The following is a 20,290-nucleotide window of genomic DNA, read 5'->3' on the forward strand; positions in this document are numbered from 1 at the left end:
GCTCTCTTTCGGAATTTTCTGCGAATTTTTTAGCACTCTTTCAGAATTTTTTGAAAATTCCTGGAGAATTCTCAGAATATTTTGAAATTTTTTGAGAATTTTGGCGTCTATAGATTCTCTCGATCACTTTTCATCACACTACACCCACATTCCCACGTTTTAACACATTTCGTGCCACAGAGGAATCACAAATTTCACCAGATTATCGAAATAGAGTTAAAAAATCACTTAAAGTACTTAATTATAGAAAAATATCGATATGAATTCAATTCTTGACACTCCAATCTTCTAGCAAACTTCAATTTCCCTCACGCGACACAAAACGTGTCAACAATTCTATAGAAACTGAAAAAAATCCATCTTTATTACATCGAGGACAATCGTTCGTCACTCAGAGCCCTATTCTGCACCAGATACTTCGCGTTCGATCTCGACTTCTTGTTCGAACTCCTTCTACTCTTATTGTCCCGGTTCACAATCGAATTAGACTTGCTACGTTCGACAGAATGGCCAGAGTGTTCATGTCTCGAATTTCCAGATTTCTTCAACACGCTGTTACTCTTCGATTTCGTCGAATTATGCTTGGTACTCTGTGTATTTTTCTTGAAACAGCAACGATGACTTCGGTATTGCCACCTGTCGAGTATCAATTAATTCATATCAAAAGTAACACGTTTGTCTATTACATAAAAATATAAGAATTACCATAAAGCGCATGTTGTCACCGTCGAGCTGAACATGAAGAAGCAATTCAACACTGTTAACACTATCAGCGGTTCCAACATGATAGAAGATTCGCGACGACGATGAAAATGAGGTTTTGTCTGAGACGAATCGTGAATTTTGACACATTTGTCAAACGAAAAACGTCGATGTAGGGTAAATGCTTGATTGGAAAATAAATGAAAGATGAGGAAGTTGATGGAACGATGCGGAAAAGACGATACATTTAATAAATTTGATAAATTTTTAATAAATTTTCAAATATTAAAAATAAACTTTTAAACTTTAAAAGTAAATTTAAAAATTTTTTAAATAAATTTAAATTAACCTTCCACTGTTTAATACTTCACCGGATCTCAAATCTCCAATGCTTATCTCCCAAAAATTTTCTAATTTAAATTAATCTTCCACCATTTAATACCTCACCAGATCTCAAATCTCCAACGCTTACTCCCCAAAAATTTCTTCATCCACATCTCCCTAACAAACCTCACAAAACTTCCCTCAGAAGAAAAAGAAACAGTTCAATTTGTCCCAGATTCTCATTCATACCGATGCTTCCGTATCTGTCCCAGGTAATGGACCCGGAAGAGGGGAAACCCCGTGGCAGGAAGCGTGTACAGATTACGGTCGGCTGTTGACAGGGGAAAGCAAAGTGAGCAAAACACCCCGCAGAGATTCGGCTCTCCAGGGGTCGTCCAGTCACTTCTCTCCTGAAGATCCGGCACAATGGCCGCGGTAACCACAATATAAAGACACAGTCTACTGTGTCCCTGTGGCGACGCATCTGTGTCACCAGATATAATAATATATATTTTCCAACGATATTACGTTATATATACGCGTCGACGATGCACGATTGCGGTTCCAAAACGAAACGGACCACCCTCAGAGAGAGAGATTCTGAAAGCTACCTGCCCCATACGTGGATTTATTCATCCACGTTTCGACTAACGTCCACGATTAACGTTATTAACGAGCTCTGGGAAAAATAGAGACGAGGGACGTGCGAATTTTCTGACCTATTCGAGACATTTCGATTGCACCCTCTCAGGTATAAGAGAACTTTTCGTTGGGTTTCAAGAAGGGTGGTTATGGTGGGGTAATTATTGTGCCAGTATGGAAATTAGGGGAACCTTACGGTGTGAATACTCCTCAGGTTACGCAGAGGAGAATTTGGTTTCGGTAGGACGGAATTTTCTGGAAATTCCTTTGTTAGAGAGTGATTACTGTAGCGTTTGAGGTCGTTAATGTAGGTGCAATCAGCGACTCGGTTGATTTATTGCTTTTTTTTTTTAGATAGATTGTAACGATGCTTTGGAGAATTGTTTTTGAAGGATGCAGTAACAATATGGTAATAACACTTGTTAACGAGATATGCCAATAGCGAGACGTGAGTTTGCTTTGTAGTAATCAATTCGACTTTTAAAATGCAGCGAAGATTTTTGTTGAAACTTTCTACTTAAAATTTTATAGTTAATTCGATACTTGAATACTACACGTGGTAATACCTGCTTTATACATAATTCATAAATATTAAGACACACTTTGTGTTTGTACAAAATTACTATGTGATTTAAGAAACATTTTTTCATCGAAATTAGTACCATTTACTAATTCTGAAAAAGACAGACTAACTCTTTTTTTAGAATTTTCATAATTTTCTAATCACTTAAAGTTTGCTTCGCTATTCAACGCCCCAAACTTACGAACGTCACATTTTTTCATCAAAATTAGTATCGTTTATTAATCTTGAGAAAGACAGAATAACTTTTTTCATAATTTTCTAATGACTTAAAGTTTGCTTCACTATTCAATCCCCTAAACTTACGAACATCGCTATACTTCTTCGTAAAACGAAATTTAAGAAAAAAGTCAATTTCAATGACCAACTTGAAGTCCGTTCTTTTTTTCCATAACACTCAGACAGAGATTAAAAGAGGCAGATACACTTCAGTAGCTCTCCCATTTATCCCTGCGAAAATTTCCCACTCCTTTTCGCCCCGAAGACGTGATCTCTTCGAGAAGATCCTTTTCCCTCTCTCAAAAGAGATTCGTCCCACGTATAATATCTTGGTCACTCGTCGTCCCATTCAGCCAGCAACCGCAGACTTTTCTTTACGCTCGATTCTCGCTGGAAGAGACGTCTACTTTTCCATCTACCGCCGCGAACATACGAGTCACGCTATTTTTCCTAAATCGGGAAACGTGTCCTCTTCGTGGCTAGCCTAATTTATTGGCCACGGAGTCTTTGTCACGTTGAACGACCACACACAAAGAGAAACGACACCTTTATGAACTTCCACGACAATCCACGGTTCTCTTCTTCATTCTTCTGCGCTTCTTTAGATAACTTTCTTGAGAAGCTTGAGTACTACTCGATAAATAGGAGATCCTCCATTTTGGATCCTCTGGAATCGGTCGTTTCATAATTTTCTTGTTTGTTTGTAAGATTGATCTGCTATTTTTGACGATCGCTGAAGATGAAGAGAACATTTTTAGATTTATTGAAGTAATTTCTTCATCGAATGGGACACAATCTCTTTTGTTCACTTGAAGTAAAGTAGAGAAGAAGATATGTCGTGGTAATTGCTATGTAATTTCCTCGTTAATCTCTTTCACAGTATCCCTCAAATTTTCTGATTACGTAGAATAATATTCTTCTCCTTTAGAAATAGAAAAAGGAGAAGAACCTCTAACCTAACCTCTAAAATCAGTTATTTTTACACGTATTAAAGTCCTAAATAAAGGTCTCAAAGCGTATTAACATCTCTTCTCACTCTCCACTCGAGTACAAATTATTAAATGTTCGTTACAAAAAGGACACCCTGTACATCAAACCTTAGAACCACAAGCTCTACACCAATAAACCAAAGAAATGTCCCGAAACTCAACATGTATCCCACACTCAAGTTAATTACTTCTTCAGTACGGTTTCTAAAGCTTGGAAAAACAAAAGTTCTCGCGGAGATCTCTTTGTGCAAGGTTCGAAGGTTTTCTTAGAGCGTTCAAGTAATTTAACCCTGGGTCAGGTATGTCCTTAAGGATCTCGGTTGCCTACCGTGCAACTCGACAGGTGTCTATCGCGCCCTTTTCTAGGCGTGGACACTTTAACGCTCGGCCATTGATCCATTTTTCCACGTTGAATAGCTTCTCGCCGGAAATCGGCTAACGGTTGACTCCTCGACGTCCACTTTCAGCATAATTACCTGTAGTCCGTGCTGGTTTGTTTGCGCGGAGGTTTCAGCGTTAATTTTAGGGACGAGGGAATAAATCTGGTACTGTTCTGGTAATGGAAGGGAGCACAGATGTTGCTTAAGGTTTCTGGTGATTATTATTGTTGTTGTTGTTGTTGTTGAACAGAGGGAGTGATACTGTAGTAAGAGATGCAATATATAGTGGGTTATCTAATTGTTGTGGTCACTTTGAAGTTTCTTTAGAGTTAAAAATTAGAAGTAGACGAAATTTTGAAGTATTCGTATAATTTGAGTAATTTTGAATACGAATTCTTTATTCGGATAATTTGGATATTTGAAGGGTTCGAATTTCGGATTGTGTTGAATGTTTCGTACGTTTCGAATACTCGAATTCACCGAATATTTCGTACCTGAAATATGGAAGATTTGAATACACCGAATATTTCGTAAAATTCGAATACTCGGATACACCGAATATTTCGTACATTTCAAAGATTTTAATACACCGAATATTCGGATTTTCGTATGTCAAACTTAAATTGCATATTTTTTGAACTGAAAATTTGAAAATTAAGTCAACGAATGGCACTAAAAATTCTTACTGAAGCTACCAAAATTTCGGCCACCCTCCACGATCATCTCCCTCACCAAATTACCCTCGCAACCTTCCATCCACTTTTCTACTCGAGCAGTGCTCCCAAAAACGCAAAAAAAGGCCCAGATTTCCCTCGTTTTTTTTTTTTTTATTTTTCACCCTCGAACGGGACGTCGATTGTCGAAAATCTTCGAGGAGATTCTCACGATCGAAGAAGAAGAAGAAGTCAGGAGGAGTCAGGTGCACGTCTGAATGGACCTCGACATCGATTCCATTCACTATTCTATTTTTTCTAGGCACTGGGAACGGCCACCCGCCCACCGAAGCCCCATTTTTGGTGTCGTGGAATTAAGAAAAAAAATAAAAGAAGCCGGTGGACAATGGATGACACCGAATGAAGACGATATTTCAGCGTAACATGTGGAGTCTTTGGATACCGTGGGAGGGCTGGACCGTTGCGTTGGATGAAAAATGGCACGAACGACGATCGTTTCAAAGGACGATTATAGGCGTAACTCCTCGATCCTTTGAAGACCTTCACGGTGTCATATATACCGTGTTAGTACAGGTATGTGACGTCATTTCTTCTCTTATTATTCGTTGCAATTTCTTGTTAATCCTGCACACATGAAATCGTGCGAAAATTTACCTTTCTAAAAAATGAAGAAAATTAAAATACGCAAACAGAAGATAATAAAGCATACGAAAAAATTCTATTTTAATCTTTATATACGAAATCGTACAAAAATTTAATAACACGTTTCCAAAAACTGAAGAAAATTAAAATATACAAACGTATAAAAATTTAACTACAATTTGGAAAAATTTTTAAAAATGAAGAAAATGAAAATACTCAAATGGAAGATACTTAATAAACAATATGAAAAAATTCTGTTCTAATTCTGCAAACATAAAATCGTACAAAAGTTTAACTACACATTTCCAAAAATAAAAAGAAATAAAAATATACAAACAGAAGATAATAAACCGTGTGAAAAAATTCTGTCCTTAATTTTATTCACCTAAAATCCTGCGAAAATTATATTCCCAAAAAATGAGAATACGCAAATGGAAGATAATAAACCATACAAAAAAAATGCTATTCTAATCCCATGGACATAAAATCCTGCGAAAATTCCCCGCTCCAAGCTCACAATATTTCCTTCTCCTGAATTATCGACGCCTTTTCGCCCCGAAGACGTGATCTCTTCGAGAAGATCCTTTTCCCTCTCTCAAAAGAGATTCGTCCCACGTATAATATCTTGGTCACTTGTCGTCCCATTCAACCAGCAACCGCATACTTTTCTTTACGCTCGATTCTCGCTGGAAGAGACGTCTACTTTTCCATCCACCGCCGCGAACATACGTGTCACGCTATTTTTCGTAAATCGGGAAACGCGTCCTCTTCGTGGCTAGCCTAATTTATTGGCCACGGAGTCTTTGTCACGTCGGACGACCACACACAGAGAGAAACGACACCTTTATGAACTTCTACGACAATCCACGGTTCTCTTCTTCATTCTTCTGCGCTTCTTCAGCTATCTTTCTTGAGAAGCTCGAGTACTACTCGATAAATAGGAGATCCTCCATTTTGGATTCTCTGGAATCGGTCGTTTTATAATCCTCCTGTTTGTTCATCATATTTATTTGTTAGCTGTGATAATCGGTGAAGATAAAGTTGTCATCAAAATGAAGAGGGTATTTATAGAATTATTGATTTAAAATGAAGTATAGAAAGAGATATGTCGTGGCTACTGTTATCTAATATTCTCGTTAATCTCTTTCACGATATCCATCGGATTTTTCGATTACAGAAAGTAACATTGTTCTATTATATTAGAAATTTCTAGTTATAGAAGATAATGTTTTTTTTCCGTCAGAAATAGAAATAGGGAAGAAACCTCAAGAAGAATCTCGAATATAATAGTCTTCTCCGTTGGAAATTAAAAAAAGGGAGGAAACTCCAAGAAGGTCCTCAGAAATAGTGCTCTTCTTCGTTTGAAGTTAAAAATAGTGAAAAACTTTGAAAATAATATTCTTCTCCTTCAGAAATTAGAAAAAAGAGGAAGAAACCTCAATAATAATACTCTTCTCCATTAAAATTAAAAAAAGGCGAAAAACCTTGGAAAGAATCTCGAATCTAATATTCTTCTCCGTTAGAAATAAGAAGAAAAGGGAAAAAAACCTGGAAAATAATATTCTTCTCGATCAGAAATTTAAAAAAAAATGAAGAAATCTCAAAAAGGACCTCGAAAATAATCTTCTCCACTAGAAATTAAAAAAGGGGAGAGAAACCTCGAGAAGAACCTCGAAAGTAATATTCTCCTCCTTCAGAAATAAGAAAAAAAAAAGAATCGTCATAGAAATTTACAAAAGAAATCCTGTTCACCGGGACATCTTGTAATTGCCACCGACAAACGACGCGAAAACTCGTAAAATCCCTTCGGCAACCCTTGTACACGAGATTTCTGAATGGCGAACGACGAAAGGATCCTTCTAACTTTCTCAATGATCGCGATGATCGTCGGTAAGGTGTGAAATGGAAAACGAGGAAAGGAGTTGGTGGAAATTACGAGGACGCCTTTAAAGTGGTAACAATTCGGTCTCAGGAGAGAGAGAGGCGCGTCGCGTCATCAATCGTCGCGACGTTCGCTCATTCAAGAACGCCTTGCGTAGCCGTCGTCTTCTCTTTCGAGCAAAAGGAAGAGAAACTCTTAGAGAGGATGGCTCGTCTGGCCGTAACGAAGCGATTTTCCACGGCTGATCCTGTCTCGTTCGATGAATGAGGAACGAGCTCGGTGACTCGTGCTTGAAATTTTCACGCGTCCAAGACCTGTTTCTCTGTTCGCGTTTTGCGAACGCAACTTCATTGACAAACCCTGGACGATGGTTCATTCAGAACGAGATTCTGAACGACTCTAGTGAATGCTCGTTGTCACAATGTCGGTGTACCTGCGAATTCGTCGCGGTGGTGGTTTACTGAGTATGCTAAGCGTGATATTGCCACCGTTTTCAGCGTTTTTCTTTTTTTGGAAATTCTTCGTTTGACAAATTTTTTAATTTTGAGTGGTGTTTTTGGGATTTTTTTATATTTCGTTGTGGCGCGAGATTTTGGTAAAGTGAGATGAGGTGATCAGTTTTAAATGGTATTTTTGGAGTTTTTTTTATATTTTGGTTTACTGTCAGATTTTACTAAAAGTGTTTTTTTTTTTTCTTTTTAGAAATTCTACTTCTGTATTCTAATATTTTGTTCTACAGTGAGACTTTACTGAAGGTAATTTTTTAGAAATTTTACTTTTGGATTAGTTTTAAATGGTATTTTTGGAGTTTTCTAATATTTTGTTCCACAGTGAGATTTTACTAAGGATGTTTTTTTAGAAATTCTGCTTCTGGATCAGTTTCGAATGGTACTTTTAGAGTCTTTTAATATATAAACACAGAGCAGCTGTTTATTCCTTCAAATTTTCGCTTATTTAAATATTTATTTCCAGGAGTTTCATTTTTTACAGGTATAACATAAAGTTGCATCGGTTTCTCTATAAACATTGTTCCATTTCACTTACAACCTTTTAATTTTCAATATTCGAATCTGATAAGAATTTCAAAGTAATTTCAAAAGAGAACTAAAAACCAACACCAGTCACTTCTTCTTCTTCTTCTTCTTCTTCTCCTCCTTCTTCTTCGGTTTCTCCTCCGGTGTGCAATCTTTCTCCACTAAAGTCACGTGTCTCTCCTGTTTCTGTTGCATAGCTATCAATTCTTCCAGAGGAGGAGTTGGTGGCCTAGGTGTTCTCAGCTCGAGTTCGATGTTCCTCTTCGGTTGATCAGAGGAGTCAGGCCTCTTTTTCACCTTCAACATGAACACGTTCTCGTCTCCCTCGGTGACGCGATCCGTGTGCACTTCCTCCGCTCCTGCACCCTCCAGAACCGGGTAAATCGTGAAAGACCTGCACTGATTGTTCGTGTTTGGCCCTCCTTTGCACTGTCCAACCTTGGAATTAAGTAGAACAAAAATCATTTAACTCGAAAAAGGATATGTAACAAACACCACTGTTCCATTTTTCTATTCCTATTTCCTCCCTATTTTGCAATGGCGGAAGTAAGATTTAAACCCCGTGTTAATATTTTCCATTTCTACGTATATCCAAAAAAGAACCAAAAAAGTGAACAAAATTTTTCAAAAATTATTTACGATTTTCACGCTGATAATAAATTTTCCAGGCGAATGACACTTATTTTAATTCTCGGGAGACCCTACAACTTCGAACCCTTATTTTCGCAAAATTAATTTCAAACTTAAATTAATTTTCTTCTCCCTCCATGAGCATACCTATTTGCACTAAACTCTCGACATACCTCATAACTAATACCCTGAGGTATGCAATCAGTGTTATTCTTCTTCGCAGCATCTTCCTCCACTCGAAACAGAATTCGATTATTATCAGGACCCTTCAATATTTTCGGTCCCTCTTTGCTCGTAGGCCTCTGTACCACCAAGTCACAATCACACGGTGGATCCCACTCTTTGGACTTCTTCGATTTCCCTTTCTCCCTCTCCATGCGAATTATCAACTGATTCCCAATAATAGCTGTACCAATTTCTCTGATATACCTCGAACCAGGCTCGATAACGTGTTTCCTAATCGGAGGCTCAGGTGCACATGGTGCAGGTGGCATTGGTGGACAAGCGTACATCTCTGAACGAATTTTAATGAACGGAACCAAGAAAATTACATCAATTTCAGAAGTATAAATTGTCTGATGGGTGAAACTTGAAATTTAGAAATTATCGTTTCCCGAATAAATTTGGTTGTGAAGAGAGGGGTTAACGGGTTCTTGTGAACTGATTAGTATGATCGAGATTAATAGTCGATTATTCGTAGCAAATTCAGAACAGTGCATACTTTTAACACGCATATTCAGATCGTACAGAAATACACCTGTTAATGAGTTTTTCGTAACTAACGAGAACGATCGAGATTAACGTACTATCAAGCGAGCTTTTGCGGCCAAAGTTGAAAACACTTTCGTATCGCTTTTTTTTTTTCAAGAAAAATATAATTAGCGTAACTGATACAAGTAAAATACGATGAATAACACAAGAAACCTATATAAGAGTATAAATTTTTTATAGTATTGGATTGGAAGAAAATTTTGCAGCGTTTTTTAGATAAAATTCAAAGACGATGTTTAAATATTTATACAGAGATTTTTATTCAACCACATATGCTATTTTGTTCTACTGTCTTTCGCCATCTTCAAGGCAGTTTCACGATTTCATCCACCCAGAATTTGGTCTTTGTACAATGATAAATGATAAGTTACAAACGATGATAAACCAATTTTTCATGCATTAATATTATACCGAAACTTAATATTTCATAACTAATAATACCCTGAAATATTGAAATAAAGGCAAACTAAACTGTACTGCCTCACAGTAGTCAAACGAGCGCAAACTAATTGGACTATTCATACCTCAAAGGGTTAATCGATAAGAACGATCGAGATTAATAATCGACTACTCGTAGCAAATTCAGAACACTCGAAACTTCAACGCCTAACACCTAACCTCACCATGACGCATCCATAAACATCCCTAATTCCAAAAATTCCTTCATCAACCATGTCAACACCGCCGCTCTTCTCCCTCTAATGGACTCCACTGCACCGAGACGCAAAGATGATACTGGCAACGCACAAATGCGGATGTCCTCCTCCTCCCATGAAACCACCTTGCTCACCCTGTTGCGCTCCACTAAACAATCTCTCCAGCAAAACACGTGAAAAATGTCCAACAAGCGCATGTTGCAGCAAACCTCCACCAAAACCAGTAAAACGAAAGCTCTCAGATCCTCCTCCGTGTTGCCCCACGTTGCCGGTGAAAGAAGAATTCGAGAGGCCTCAGCTGATTCGTTCGGAGATCGAGGAGAGAGGCCTGCCTTACAAGGAGATTGAAGCTGTGATCAACAACAACAGATTGGTGATCAGGACTCAGAAGGAATCTCCGAAGCCCGAGTACGACCCTCCGTGTGATTGCATGGAAGATCCTTCTCTTCCTTCGGTTCAGAAGGAAGAGATTTGCGAAGAAAGTGATCGGACACTGGCTCCAGGGAATCGAGTTGTCACTCTGTTTCCGCGTATTAAGGATTTGAACAACGGTGCTGAGCAGAGTAACCGTAATAATTTGGAGACGGGTAGCGGAGGTAGAACGATCGATTTGGAGGAGAATCCTAATATATTCTTGTTCAGGGTGAAGAAGAAGTGTGCCGATGGGGATAAGAAGTTTAATATTGATTTGGAGTTTAAGACAGCTCGGCCGTGGTCGGCGAAGAAAAGGATGGAGCATGAAGAAATTAGGAAATCGACTATTCGAGTGGATGTTTCTGAGGAGAAGGAGGAGAGGAGTGAGAAGAAACAATCTCGTGTGGGTAAGAGGAGGAAGAAGAAGTAGTCAGATTTGTAATACTTTAATGCAATAAACAGTTAACAACCGGTTTATAAGCTTTTCTTATGGTTTGGGTGCTGGTGAAAAATTTGGGATAATTGTTTATATTAATATTGTATATGTTATATACATATACAGTGTGTCTGTTTTATCTCAGTGCAGCGAAATATCTTTTAAGGAAGTGATGTTGGGAAAAAAATGTTTTAACAAAAGTTGTTTGGTACGAGGGGGAAAATTATGTGGTATAAATATTTTTTTTGTACCGGGTACGGTGGGGGAGATTTTAAAGTCAGTTTAATTTTTTTAAATGGAAAGCTATATTTTTTCATACATAATATGATAGTGTATGTTAAGACGAATCCAACGAGGTGGAACAAAGTCATTCATCATTTCATACGTAGATGTGTAAATTTTAATCGACTTCTGTGAATTTTTAATTATAAACTCAAAAATATCTCGAAAATACCTTTTTTCTTAAAAGTGTTTCCTTGTCAGTCTCGAGGAAGAGAGCTACAAGTATTATTCCAGCACAGTGAAACGCAAGAAAAGGAGAGTTTCGTGCAAGATAGGAATAAGAGGAGTCTGGAAAAATTCTCGAAAGCTATTCTCACGACGAAATTCAGGAGTCAGGTGTGCTTATGAATGGATCTCAACCTTCCATTCACTCTTCTTCCACCTATTTTCTTCACTTACCTGCAACCCTGCAGCCTCGTTTCTCCCAATCTCAGACATTGTAACCAGAAAGGTAGGAACTTCTAATGTTTTAAAGCTAAAATAATGTCGTGAACGATAAGATAATGATAATCATAGGAGATAATCAAAATTACAAATGGAACACACGAAACCAGAAATTTTCCATACTTCGCGCTGCGAGAGGAGAGAAGTAAGTTGTAACGAGAAAGAATTTCTATATTCAAAAATTGAAAAAGAAGGAAAATAGAAAAATATAGGTAAATCGTTATGATTTCACTGAAAAATATTGTCCTTGCTCTAGGATTCGAATGAAAGTGTACGAAATATTAAATCTCTTTACAGTGAAATTGTTGAGAGTAAAATAAAAAATGGAAACAGACGTTTCTCTTCTGTTTTTGTTATTTCTGACGAAGTATGTAAATTATAATGGAATCTCGTTGTTTGCAAATTTATCGCTGGAATAAATTTGATTTCGTCAACTGTGAAAGTCAACGTATGGTAATGAAGAATAATCATAGTCGAAAACATTATGGAATAATTGCATAGTTGAGGTAGAGAAAATGTAACGACTTTCGAACGAGTAATCCGATAATTAGCAATGCAACGACAAAGCATCATAAATATTCATTTAGTTTGAAAATTTAGCGATAAGCTACTCGAAGTTATGCTTTAACAACGCATCGCTGTATTTCTTCCACTTGTAAGGTGTAATATATATACATGTTATACACTAACAACTGCACAACAGAACAATATGTCTCGCGGAGTTATTGAACAAGAGACTGTAATTAACTTGCGTAATGAATGAGTTCATCAAGACAGGGAAAAAAATGATGAAAAATATGTACCTTCCTTTGGATCGATATTGCGAAAATGGGAAGTGAAAACGTGTTGTATTTTAGTTCGTGGAGAAATGTTAATAAAAGGAGTATTAATTAGGCGCGATAGGTGTCTGTGAGATGTTCAAATTATGATGTCATTAAAAAATTAAAAGATTGAAAATTACAAAAATTGTGAAATTGAGAAATTTAAGACTAAGCGTTGAAAAATTCGGAATACCTCAAAAATTCAGAAACTCAGAAATTTTAAAATTCGAATGCTCGAAAGCTCGCAAATTTAAAAATTCGAATGCCCAAAAGCTCGCAAATGTGAAAATTCGCGAATTCAAAAACTCAGAAATTAAAAAATTCGAATATTCTAAACCTCAAAAATTCAGAAACTCAGAAATTTTAAAATTCGAATGCTCGAAAGCTCGCAAATTTAAAAATTCGAATGCCCAAAAGCTCGCAAATGTGAAAATTCGCGAATTCAAAAACTCAGAAATTAAAAAATTCGAATATTCTAAACCTCAAAAATTCAGAAATTCAGAAATTTTAAAACTCGAATGCTCGAAAGCTCGCAAATTTAAAAATTCACAAAGTCAAAAACTCGGAAATTTTAAAATTCGAATGCTCGAAAGCTCGCAAATTCGAAACTTCAAGAACTCAGTGACTCAGAAATGAAGAAATTCAAGAACTCAAAAGTTCGTAAATTAAAAAATGCAGAGATTTCAAAATCAGTATCGTTCCGATCAGGTGAATCAAAGGTTCGGTAAACCCCGTGAGTAGTGTCACGGAAAGCGTAAAAAAACCTCGATAATCCGAAGGGTAAAAGCAAGGCGCGGTGAAGAAAGGGGGAGGAGGAAAACCTAATCAACCGCAAAATTAGCTGTTTCTACGTGTGTCTGATAAGGCGGCTAATAAATACGACCGCGTTCGTTTACGGTACGCATTCGTATCCCGCATACGGTTGCAGGTTGTGTTTGCAAAAAAACAAAACCGCGATCATGAAGAGACTTCTGTGTTTTACCATTGTTGCTGCATTTTCAGTGGCTTGCAATGCAATCGACTGCAACAATAATAGATGCACCGGCTCAGGTGCTGTGCACACTTTGTGCAAATACAAGGTAAGTGTAAAAAATAATAATCTAACGTAACCATTTTTACCAATATATCGCTTATTTCAATAATATAATTACACAAAATTATTTAAAATTTGACTTGACTTGATTTCTGACTTTTTCTTTTCGATTTGACTTGATTTCTGATTCGTCTTGATTTTTGATTTCTTCTTTTTCATTTGTCTTGATTTCTGATTTCTTCTTTTCGATTTGTCTTGATTTCTGATTTTTTCTTTTTCATTCGACTTGATTTCTGATTTCTTCTTTTTGACTTGACTCGATTTCTGATTTTTCCTTTTGATTTCTGTCTTCTTCTTTTTGATTCGACTTGATTTCTGATTTTCTCTATTTTACTTCATTTTCTTTCGTGACTTATAATTCCATTTATAATTGTTGCACACTCGGTAACAATAACGATACAAAAAGTGCTTCGTTTCTTTTACAAAACGTTGTTCAGTATGTAATAATTATTACAGAAAATAGTTTACACTTTTTTTTTTTAAACACTCTCGTAATTATCGTTATAGTTAGAAAGGAAATGATCGTGATAACTCTGTAAAAGAATTGTTTCCACAAATTTCCATCAGGATCCAAATCCATCACGGAATTGCGGTAAAGTAATGGCGGTTGCATTCTCAGACGCTGAGAAGAACGAAATGGTTAAGGCACACAATGATTTCCGGAGACGCGTGGCTAGTGGTTTAGAGGGAAGGGGAAGCCCAGGACCTCAACCTCCTGCGAAAAACATGCAAACTATCGTAATTACGTTTATTCAACAAATACATTTTCTACTTAATAGATATTTGTTACCTTCGTCGAACAGTTTCTTGGAAAATTACAATTTACTTTTAGACATGGGACAATAATCTAGCTTACGTCGCACAGAGATGGGTCAATCAGTGTACTTTCGGTCACGATGCTTGCAGAAACGATGGTAAAATAGCTGTTTTCTCTTAGAATTCGTTTGAAAAAAGAAATTCTTAATTTTTTAATTCTGTTCCTAATCGATTCTACGTTGATGGAAATAGAAATTCTTATGGAGAGAGTATTTTGACGTTTCAAAGACATATTGGTAATGATCTTTTTTTTTTTTCGTCGCTTAACAATCAGCGAAGGATTTTAATTGTTCAGCTGAGAAATTAAAAAATGTGCTTAGGAAATTTCGGAATAGTCTCTTCATCGGGACATGGCTTTCATTCAAAAGCCTCAATAATAATAATAATTACGTTTCATCCGTGAAACCCTTAAATCCTTAAAACCCAAATTCATTACTTCTTTAAAAATTATGCTATCCAGGTCATGAAAGCCTTAAATCTTTAAGACACAAATTATTTTGCCATTTGAGCCCTTAAATCTTTTTAAAACCCAAATTCATTTTTCTTGAATTCTTTTTTTAATAATTATGCTCAATCCTTGAAAGCCTTAAATCTTTTTAAAACCCAAACTCATTTCTTCTTTCATTCTTCTTTTCTTTTAAAAATTATGCTATCCGGGTCGAGAAAGCCTTAAATCTTCAGAACCCAAATTCTTTTCTTGATAGTTACGCTATCCGAACCGTGAAAGCCTTAAACCATCGAAACCCAAATTCTTCTATTTCGTCGATATTTCAGATCGATTCTACACCGGTCAAAACGCCGCCATGACGATGACCACAGGAACAGTGAACACGACACCAACAGACATAACCAAAATGTGGTATGACGAAGTGGCACAGATGGACAGAAACCAGGTTTCAAGATTCACGTACGTTCGTCTCCTAATCTTTTACTAATCGAAATTCTATTTCAATATTATCAAAGTCTTTTAACATGTCCTTTTAAACTAATCTTTTTTTTTTTCCACAGAAATGGCAACAACGTTGGACACTACACGCAATTAGTATGGGCTAACACGAATAAGATTGGTTGCGGTAAAATCGTGTATCAAAACGATCAATGGAAAAGATACTACGTGGCGTGCAATTATGGTCCCGGTGGTAACATCATAGGCGCGCCGATCTACCAGGTGTAATTGTTCAGACTCTTGCTCTCTGGCCACAGAAGAAGCTTTAGTTGTACGATTAACTTTGTAACTATTGAAGAAGAATAAAAAAAAAATAATTATTGTTATATCAGTCGACGAATTTGTTGAATCGACGATCCAGCTTTTAGATGTCTCTTGTTTCAACCGGACTTTAGAAATTCTCCTCTCAAATTCTCCTCCTTACAAATATGTTTCTTATTTTAATCGCGATATATTTCTGTAATTTTATAGAATTTATAAAATGATTCAAATTTAATAAAATAGAAAATTTCGTTTGCGTACGAGAAAGATTTTAGCGTGCAACCAGCCGTTCTGTATCTAAAGATTAAGAACTACTTAAGTATCTTATTAATGAAATATTTATCAAATTTAACGTTGATATAAATTATTCTTATTTGTCATGGAACATTACAAGTGTACGAGAAGAATTTAATTGGAAAATAGAAGGGAAGAGATACGGTGCAATTCTTCTTCGCAGAATTCGTTCGTTACTCTCACTTCGTGTTCGAAGCGGAATAAAAAGGTGTCGAAGATTTACCAGTGTAAATCTTCAGAACATTCTCTCCTCCTCCACTTCCCCTCTTTCTTTTTCTGTCGTTCGGAAAATATTTCCTCGGCGAGAACTCTTATAACGAGAGAACGACTCCGCCAGTCTCTCCCTTTTATCGCGAACAACGAACGAAAGTCTGGATATTGAACGTGTGTGTACACGAGGTACGTGATCGTAAACGATCCATATATCAGCGAGTCAACGCACTCCGGGGTGTTTTGCGTCCCGTGGAGCAAGAGGATCCTCCTCGTCGGGCCACCTGAAGTCACCAAGTTCGACAATCATGGAGGAAAGACGCTCGGAGGTAGCCAGAAACGACGTCTATTAGGGGCTAAACGGTTTTTAAACAGGGAAAGGAACGCATCGAGTGTCAGAGACGCAACAATGACGTGGGCAAACATTGGGATATACAGGACCACCCGTGGGCAACAGTCTGCACGCCTGAATGTATCCAGGATTCTCTTCAGGTCAGATTTTGGGAAATGGAGGAGGAATTGCAGAAATTGTGGAAATTCGGGGAGTATGGAGAGTGATGAGGATGTTTTAACTGTGTGTCAGGAAGAATATTTGGAGGAACGAAGAAGAGCACTTTGCGGGAGAGTATTGGGAGAAGAATATCGAAGAGGAATATTGAGGTTTAAGGAAGATTTTGGGGAGTGGAGGAGAAATTGCAAAAATTGTGGAAATTCGGAGAGTGAGGAGAGTGAAGAGATAGAGAAAAAGAGGATGTTTCTTTGGGGGAAAGAAGAGGAGTATTTTGTGAAAGAAGATTGAAGAAAAATATTCAGGTTTAAGTCAGATTTTTGGAAGTGCAGGAGGAATTGCAGAAATTGAGGAAATTTGGGGAATAACGAGAGTGAAGAGATAGAGAAAAAGAGGATGTTTCTTTGGGGGAAAGAAGAGGAGTATTCTGTGGAAGAAAATTGAAGAGAATTGCAGGAATTGAGAAAATTTGGGGAATAGCAAGAGTGAAGAGTCAGAAGAAAGGAGGCTGTTTTAATATCGTAGAGAAGAAGAAGAAGAAGAAGTTTGAAGAGGAATATCCAGCTTCAGACAGAAATTGCAGAAAGTGGAAGAAAAATGAAAAAAGTCGAGGAAGTCTAGTGAACAAGAGTGAAGAGAATGTTTTAACAATATTGAGAAGAATATTCTGAAAGAAGAAGAAGAATATAAAAGAAAAGAAAATTAAAGAAGAAGAGTATCTTTCAGAGAAAAATTGTCGAGAAGAAATACTTCTTCGAAGAATAGTTTCAAAGAAGAAATGTTGATTTAGAAAATGCATCCGTTTAAAAGAAGAAATGGAAGAAACTAGAGTTGGGGCAGCCTCCAAGTTACAGAAACATCAATTCTCTTTAAAGCAAAAAAGAAATAAAAAAAATATGACCAACTGTTAAGACAAACTTTATTTTCCTCCGATCGAGAATTAATCATCGTCACCTTATCTTTCACGGGGAAAGAAAGAAATGACGCACAGTATTTGCTCGTGAAATGTAAGCAAGTGTGTTGCTTCATTCTGAACGTAAGCGACGGTGTCTTCGCACCGGGTGTTCTTCCTGTTCCCCTGGATTCCATTCGATAATCGTATCTCGTCTACGCAGGGTGTCGAATGAACAATTTACACAGCCTTTTGAAAAGTGTTCCGAATGTTATTGAGTAGTAGCTGTTAGCAGAAAAATCACAGTCAAAATTCTTCCTTTTCTGCGAACCAACAGACAGAAAACACCTTTTCTTCTTTAACGTAAGAATATTGTACCGATAGCTATCACGTAAAACTCAGAACAGTTTGAACTCATCCTCATAAACGCACGTTTTTTTCTTTCTAATCAGAAAAAAGTCTATGTTTGAATTATTATGGGCATAATTAAATTGTTTCAGTAGGTTCGTTAGATATAAGGAATGTAATTTGGAAAAGTGAAGATAATTTGTCATATTTTTCTTTTGAGAATTAAGTTAGGTTAATTGTTCGTTTATTACTTACTAATGTATCTGTAATTGAATTGCTCTTGGATGAGCAAGAGCAACGATTGAACAAGTTGATGTGTAATGTTTGATTACTTTACAGCTGCAAACAAAGAAACAGATCAGAAGATCCACAAATAAAGAAGAAGAGTCATTCTAAATATTTAAATAAACATTTTCCTATTTCGTTGCAAATATTCCTCCGATACACAGAAACGAGGAAAATTCCTAGTAGACTTTATCACAGTTACTGATTATGCTAAATTACATAATATCATAACGATCTTGTGTTCAATTGCTTCAATGCCGCCTTCTTAATTCGCGATAACACGTGGTCGTGAGATAAAAACAATAAAACGTTGACGTAGATAGTAATTAAAGTAGAGTGTGTCACGTTCTAAGCAGAAAACGAATTCCGCTTGTTTTCCGCTCGAGGACAAATAACGATGGTGGCTACGCCTTCGAAAATCCCTGGATTAGACGGTCAAAGCTTGAAGAGAGGGCTGCCGTTGTAATCCGAGATTAAGGAGGCCGAGGATCGGTGTAATCCGGGCCACGCTTAAACGATCGTTTAACCCCATAGAATCGAAGTCACCCTATTCTTTGAACGGGCTGAGGTTCGTTGACGAGGAGGAAGAAGTGAGGGAGAGCTGTGAAATAAGAAGGGAGAGACAGGGTGGAGAGAGGAGAATACGAGGATGAAATACTTTGTCTCAAAGTGAAAAGATTTTAGGAGAGAGTTTTTCCAGTAAGAAGTTGCTGTCTCTTTGGTATGTGATTGAGAATTACTCGGCAGAAATTTTGAACAGTCGTTTTATTGAGGAAGAAGTGAGGGAGAGCTGTGGAACGAGAAGGGAGAGACTTCGTAAAGAAGAGAATACGAGAAGGATGAAATGCTTTGTCTCAAAGTGAAAAGATTTTAGAAAAGGGTTTTTCTGTAAGAAATTGCTGCCTCTTTGGTATGTGATTGAGATATGCTCAATAGAAATTTTAAACAGTCGTTGTATTGCGGAAGAAATGAGGGAGAGCTATGAAATAAGAAGGGAGAGACTTGATAAAGAAGCGAATACGAGAAAGATGAAATACTTTGTCTCAAAAGTGAAAAGATTTTCTCAGTAGGATTTTTAATTATCTTCACCATACGATTGACAATTATACAATAAAAACTTGAAACAGTTATTTCCTAATAATTCTTTAAATTTTTGAATTAAAAATGGGAAATGCCCAAATTGCTCTCCTCAATTCCCAGGCAAAAATGAAGCTAAACAATATCAAAGAAATCGATTTCTCTCAAATTAGAATAAAGTAGCAAGAAAGAAGATTGAAAATTAAAAATTGAAACCAGAAGAAAATTATAATTACACTGGATACAACTAAATACTAACTAAAAACTACAATTATATCTTATTACTATAGAGAAGAAAATACGTAGAAATGTACGATATTATTTACTCAAGGGAGATTTGCAAAGGAGTGATATTATAGGATGAAGAGGCGAAAAGGGATGTCGAAGAGGAAGGTAGGGAGAATTGCACCGTAGGAGAGAAGTTAGGAGGCCATACTGTCATATATCAGGGAATCGGTAGGAGGGTGTCAACGAGCTCGAACGAATGTCCCAGCGGGGTTGCTTTTACCCGCCACGCTACCGAAAATTTGCGTGTCCAAGTGTGAGAATCTAATGCACTTAATACTAAGCTGCTCGGTTTTTCCCCGATTTCTACGCGAATTAGAATATCCCTTAGGCCGCAACCACGTGAATTAACATCTCGCTCTTTGTTCTAAGAGAATTGTTTGCAATTTCTGCCTTAATTCTAATCGCTTTTCGGTAACCCTTTATGGAGATTGATTGCCTGTAGATGAAGTATTTGTTGAATAAATAGAGAATTATTTTGGAACATGTTTATCGGTGAATAATTAATAATAATAGGTAAATAGAAAGATGGGACAAGTGTTGCTAATAAAGAAAGAGAAAAATAGGTAAAATATTGCTAATAAGTAAATAGCAAATGACTGAAGAAATATTACTAGCAGGTAAATAGAAAAGTAAGAAAAATGCTACTGATAAAGAAATAGAAGAATAAAAGAAATATTGCCAACGAGTAAAAAGAAAATTTGTAAAAATATTCCCAATAACTAAATACAAAAAATATTGCCAATGAGTAAA

General features: G+C 36.8%; 4 protein-coding genes across 4 annotated transcripts in view; 2 read left to right on the forward strand and 2 right to left on the reverse strand.

Moving 5' to 3' along the window:
• Window positions 1–785, reverse strand: part of LOC108580072 — a 1,370-nt gene extending 585 nt beyond the window's left edge. The window contains exons 1-2 of the mRNA XM_017943734.1: window positions 706–785; window positions 370–636 (exon numbers count right to left, since the gene is read on the reverse strand). Coding sequence (XP_017799223.1) covers window positions 370–636; window positions 706–785 — 347 coding nt within the window. The remainder of the gene's footprint in view (window positions 1–369; window positions 637–705) is intronic.
• A 7,370-nt stretch (window positions 786–8,155) lies between these two features.
• LOC108570508 lies at window positions 8,156–9,210 on the reverse strand. Its single transcript, XM_017932384.1, has 2 exons — window positions 8,872–9,210; window positions 8,156–8,506 (listed from the first exon to the last, which is right to left on the reverse strand). The coding sequence occupies exons 1-2, from the start codon at window positions 9,208–9,210 to the stop codon at window positions 8,156–8,158; spliced, it is 690 nt and encodes a 229-aa protein (XP_017787873.1).
• Window positions 9,211–10,198: 988 nt separating this feature from the next.
• Window positions 10,199–10,969, forward strand: LOC108580083. The gene has a single exon (XM_017943746.1). It carries the CDS (start codon window positions 10,199–10,201, stop codon window positions 10,967–10,969), a length of 771 nt encoding a protein of 256 aa, XP_017799235.1.
• Window positions 10,970–13,439: 2,470 nt separating this feature from the next.
• On the forward strand, window positions 13,440–15,687 carry LOC108570195 (venom allergen 3-like). Its single transcript, XM_017932002.1, has 5 exons — window positions 13,440–13,601; window positions 14,183–14,353; window positions 14,448–14,529; window positions 15,206–15,338; window positions 15,440–15,687. The coding sequence occupies exons 1-5, from the start codon at window positions 13,482–13,484 to the stop codon at window positions 15,603–15,605; spliced, it is 672 nt and encodes a 223-aa protein (XP_017787491.1). The 5' UTR covers window positions 13,440–13,481; the 3' UTR covers window positions 15,606–15,687.
• The last annotated feature ends 4,603 nt before the right edge of the window (window positions 15,688–20,290 follow it).

The sequence above is a fragment of the Habropoda laboriosa genome, unplaced genomic scaffold (genome assembly GCF_001263275.1).
Source record: "Habropoda laboriosa isolate 0110345459 unplaced genomic scaffold, ASM126327v1 scaffold23, whole genome shotgun sequence".
Lineage (NCBI taxonomy): Eukaryota > Metazoa > Arthropoda > Insecta > Hymenoptera > Apidae > Habropoda > Habropoda laboriosa.

Excerpts from the sequence above, each read along its gene's own strand:
- LOC108570508 (XM_017932384.1), bottom strand. The coding sequence starts at position 9,210 with ATGTACGCTTGTCCACCAATGCCACCTGCACCATGTGCACCTGAGCCT. Across the intron at positions 8,507-8,871 it reads CTCAGGGTATTAGTTATGAG|GTTGGACAGTGCAAAGGAGG; the intron begins GTATGTCGAGAG and ends CTTAATTCCAAG.
- LOC108580083 (XM_017943746.1), top strand. The coding sequence starts at position 10,199 with ATGATACTGGCAACGCACAAATGCGGATGTCCTCCTCCTCCCATGAAA.
- LOC108570195 (XM_017932002.1), top strand. The coding sequence starts at position 13,482 with ATGAAGAGACTTCTGTGTTTTACCATTGTTGCTGCATTTTCAGTGGCT. Across the intron at positions 14,530-15,205 it reads CGATGCTTGCAGAAACGATG|ATCGATTCTACACCGGTCAA; the intron begins GTAAAATAGCTG and ends TCGATATTTCAG. Across the intron at positions 15,339-15,439 it reads AACCAGGTTTCAAGATTCAC|AAATGGCAACAACGTTGGAC; the intron begins GTACGTTCGTCT and ends TTTTTTCCACAG.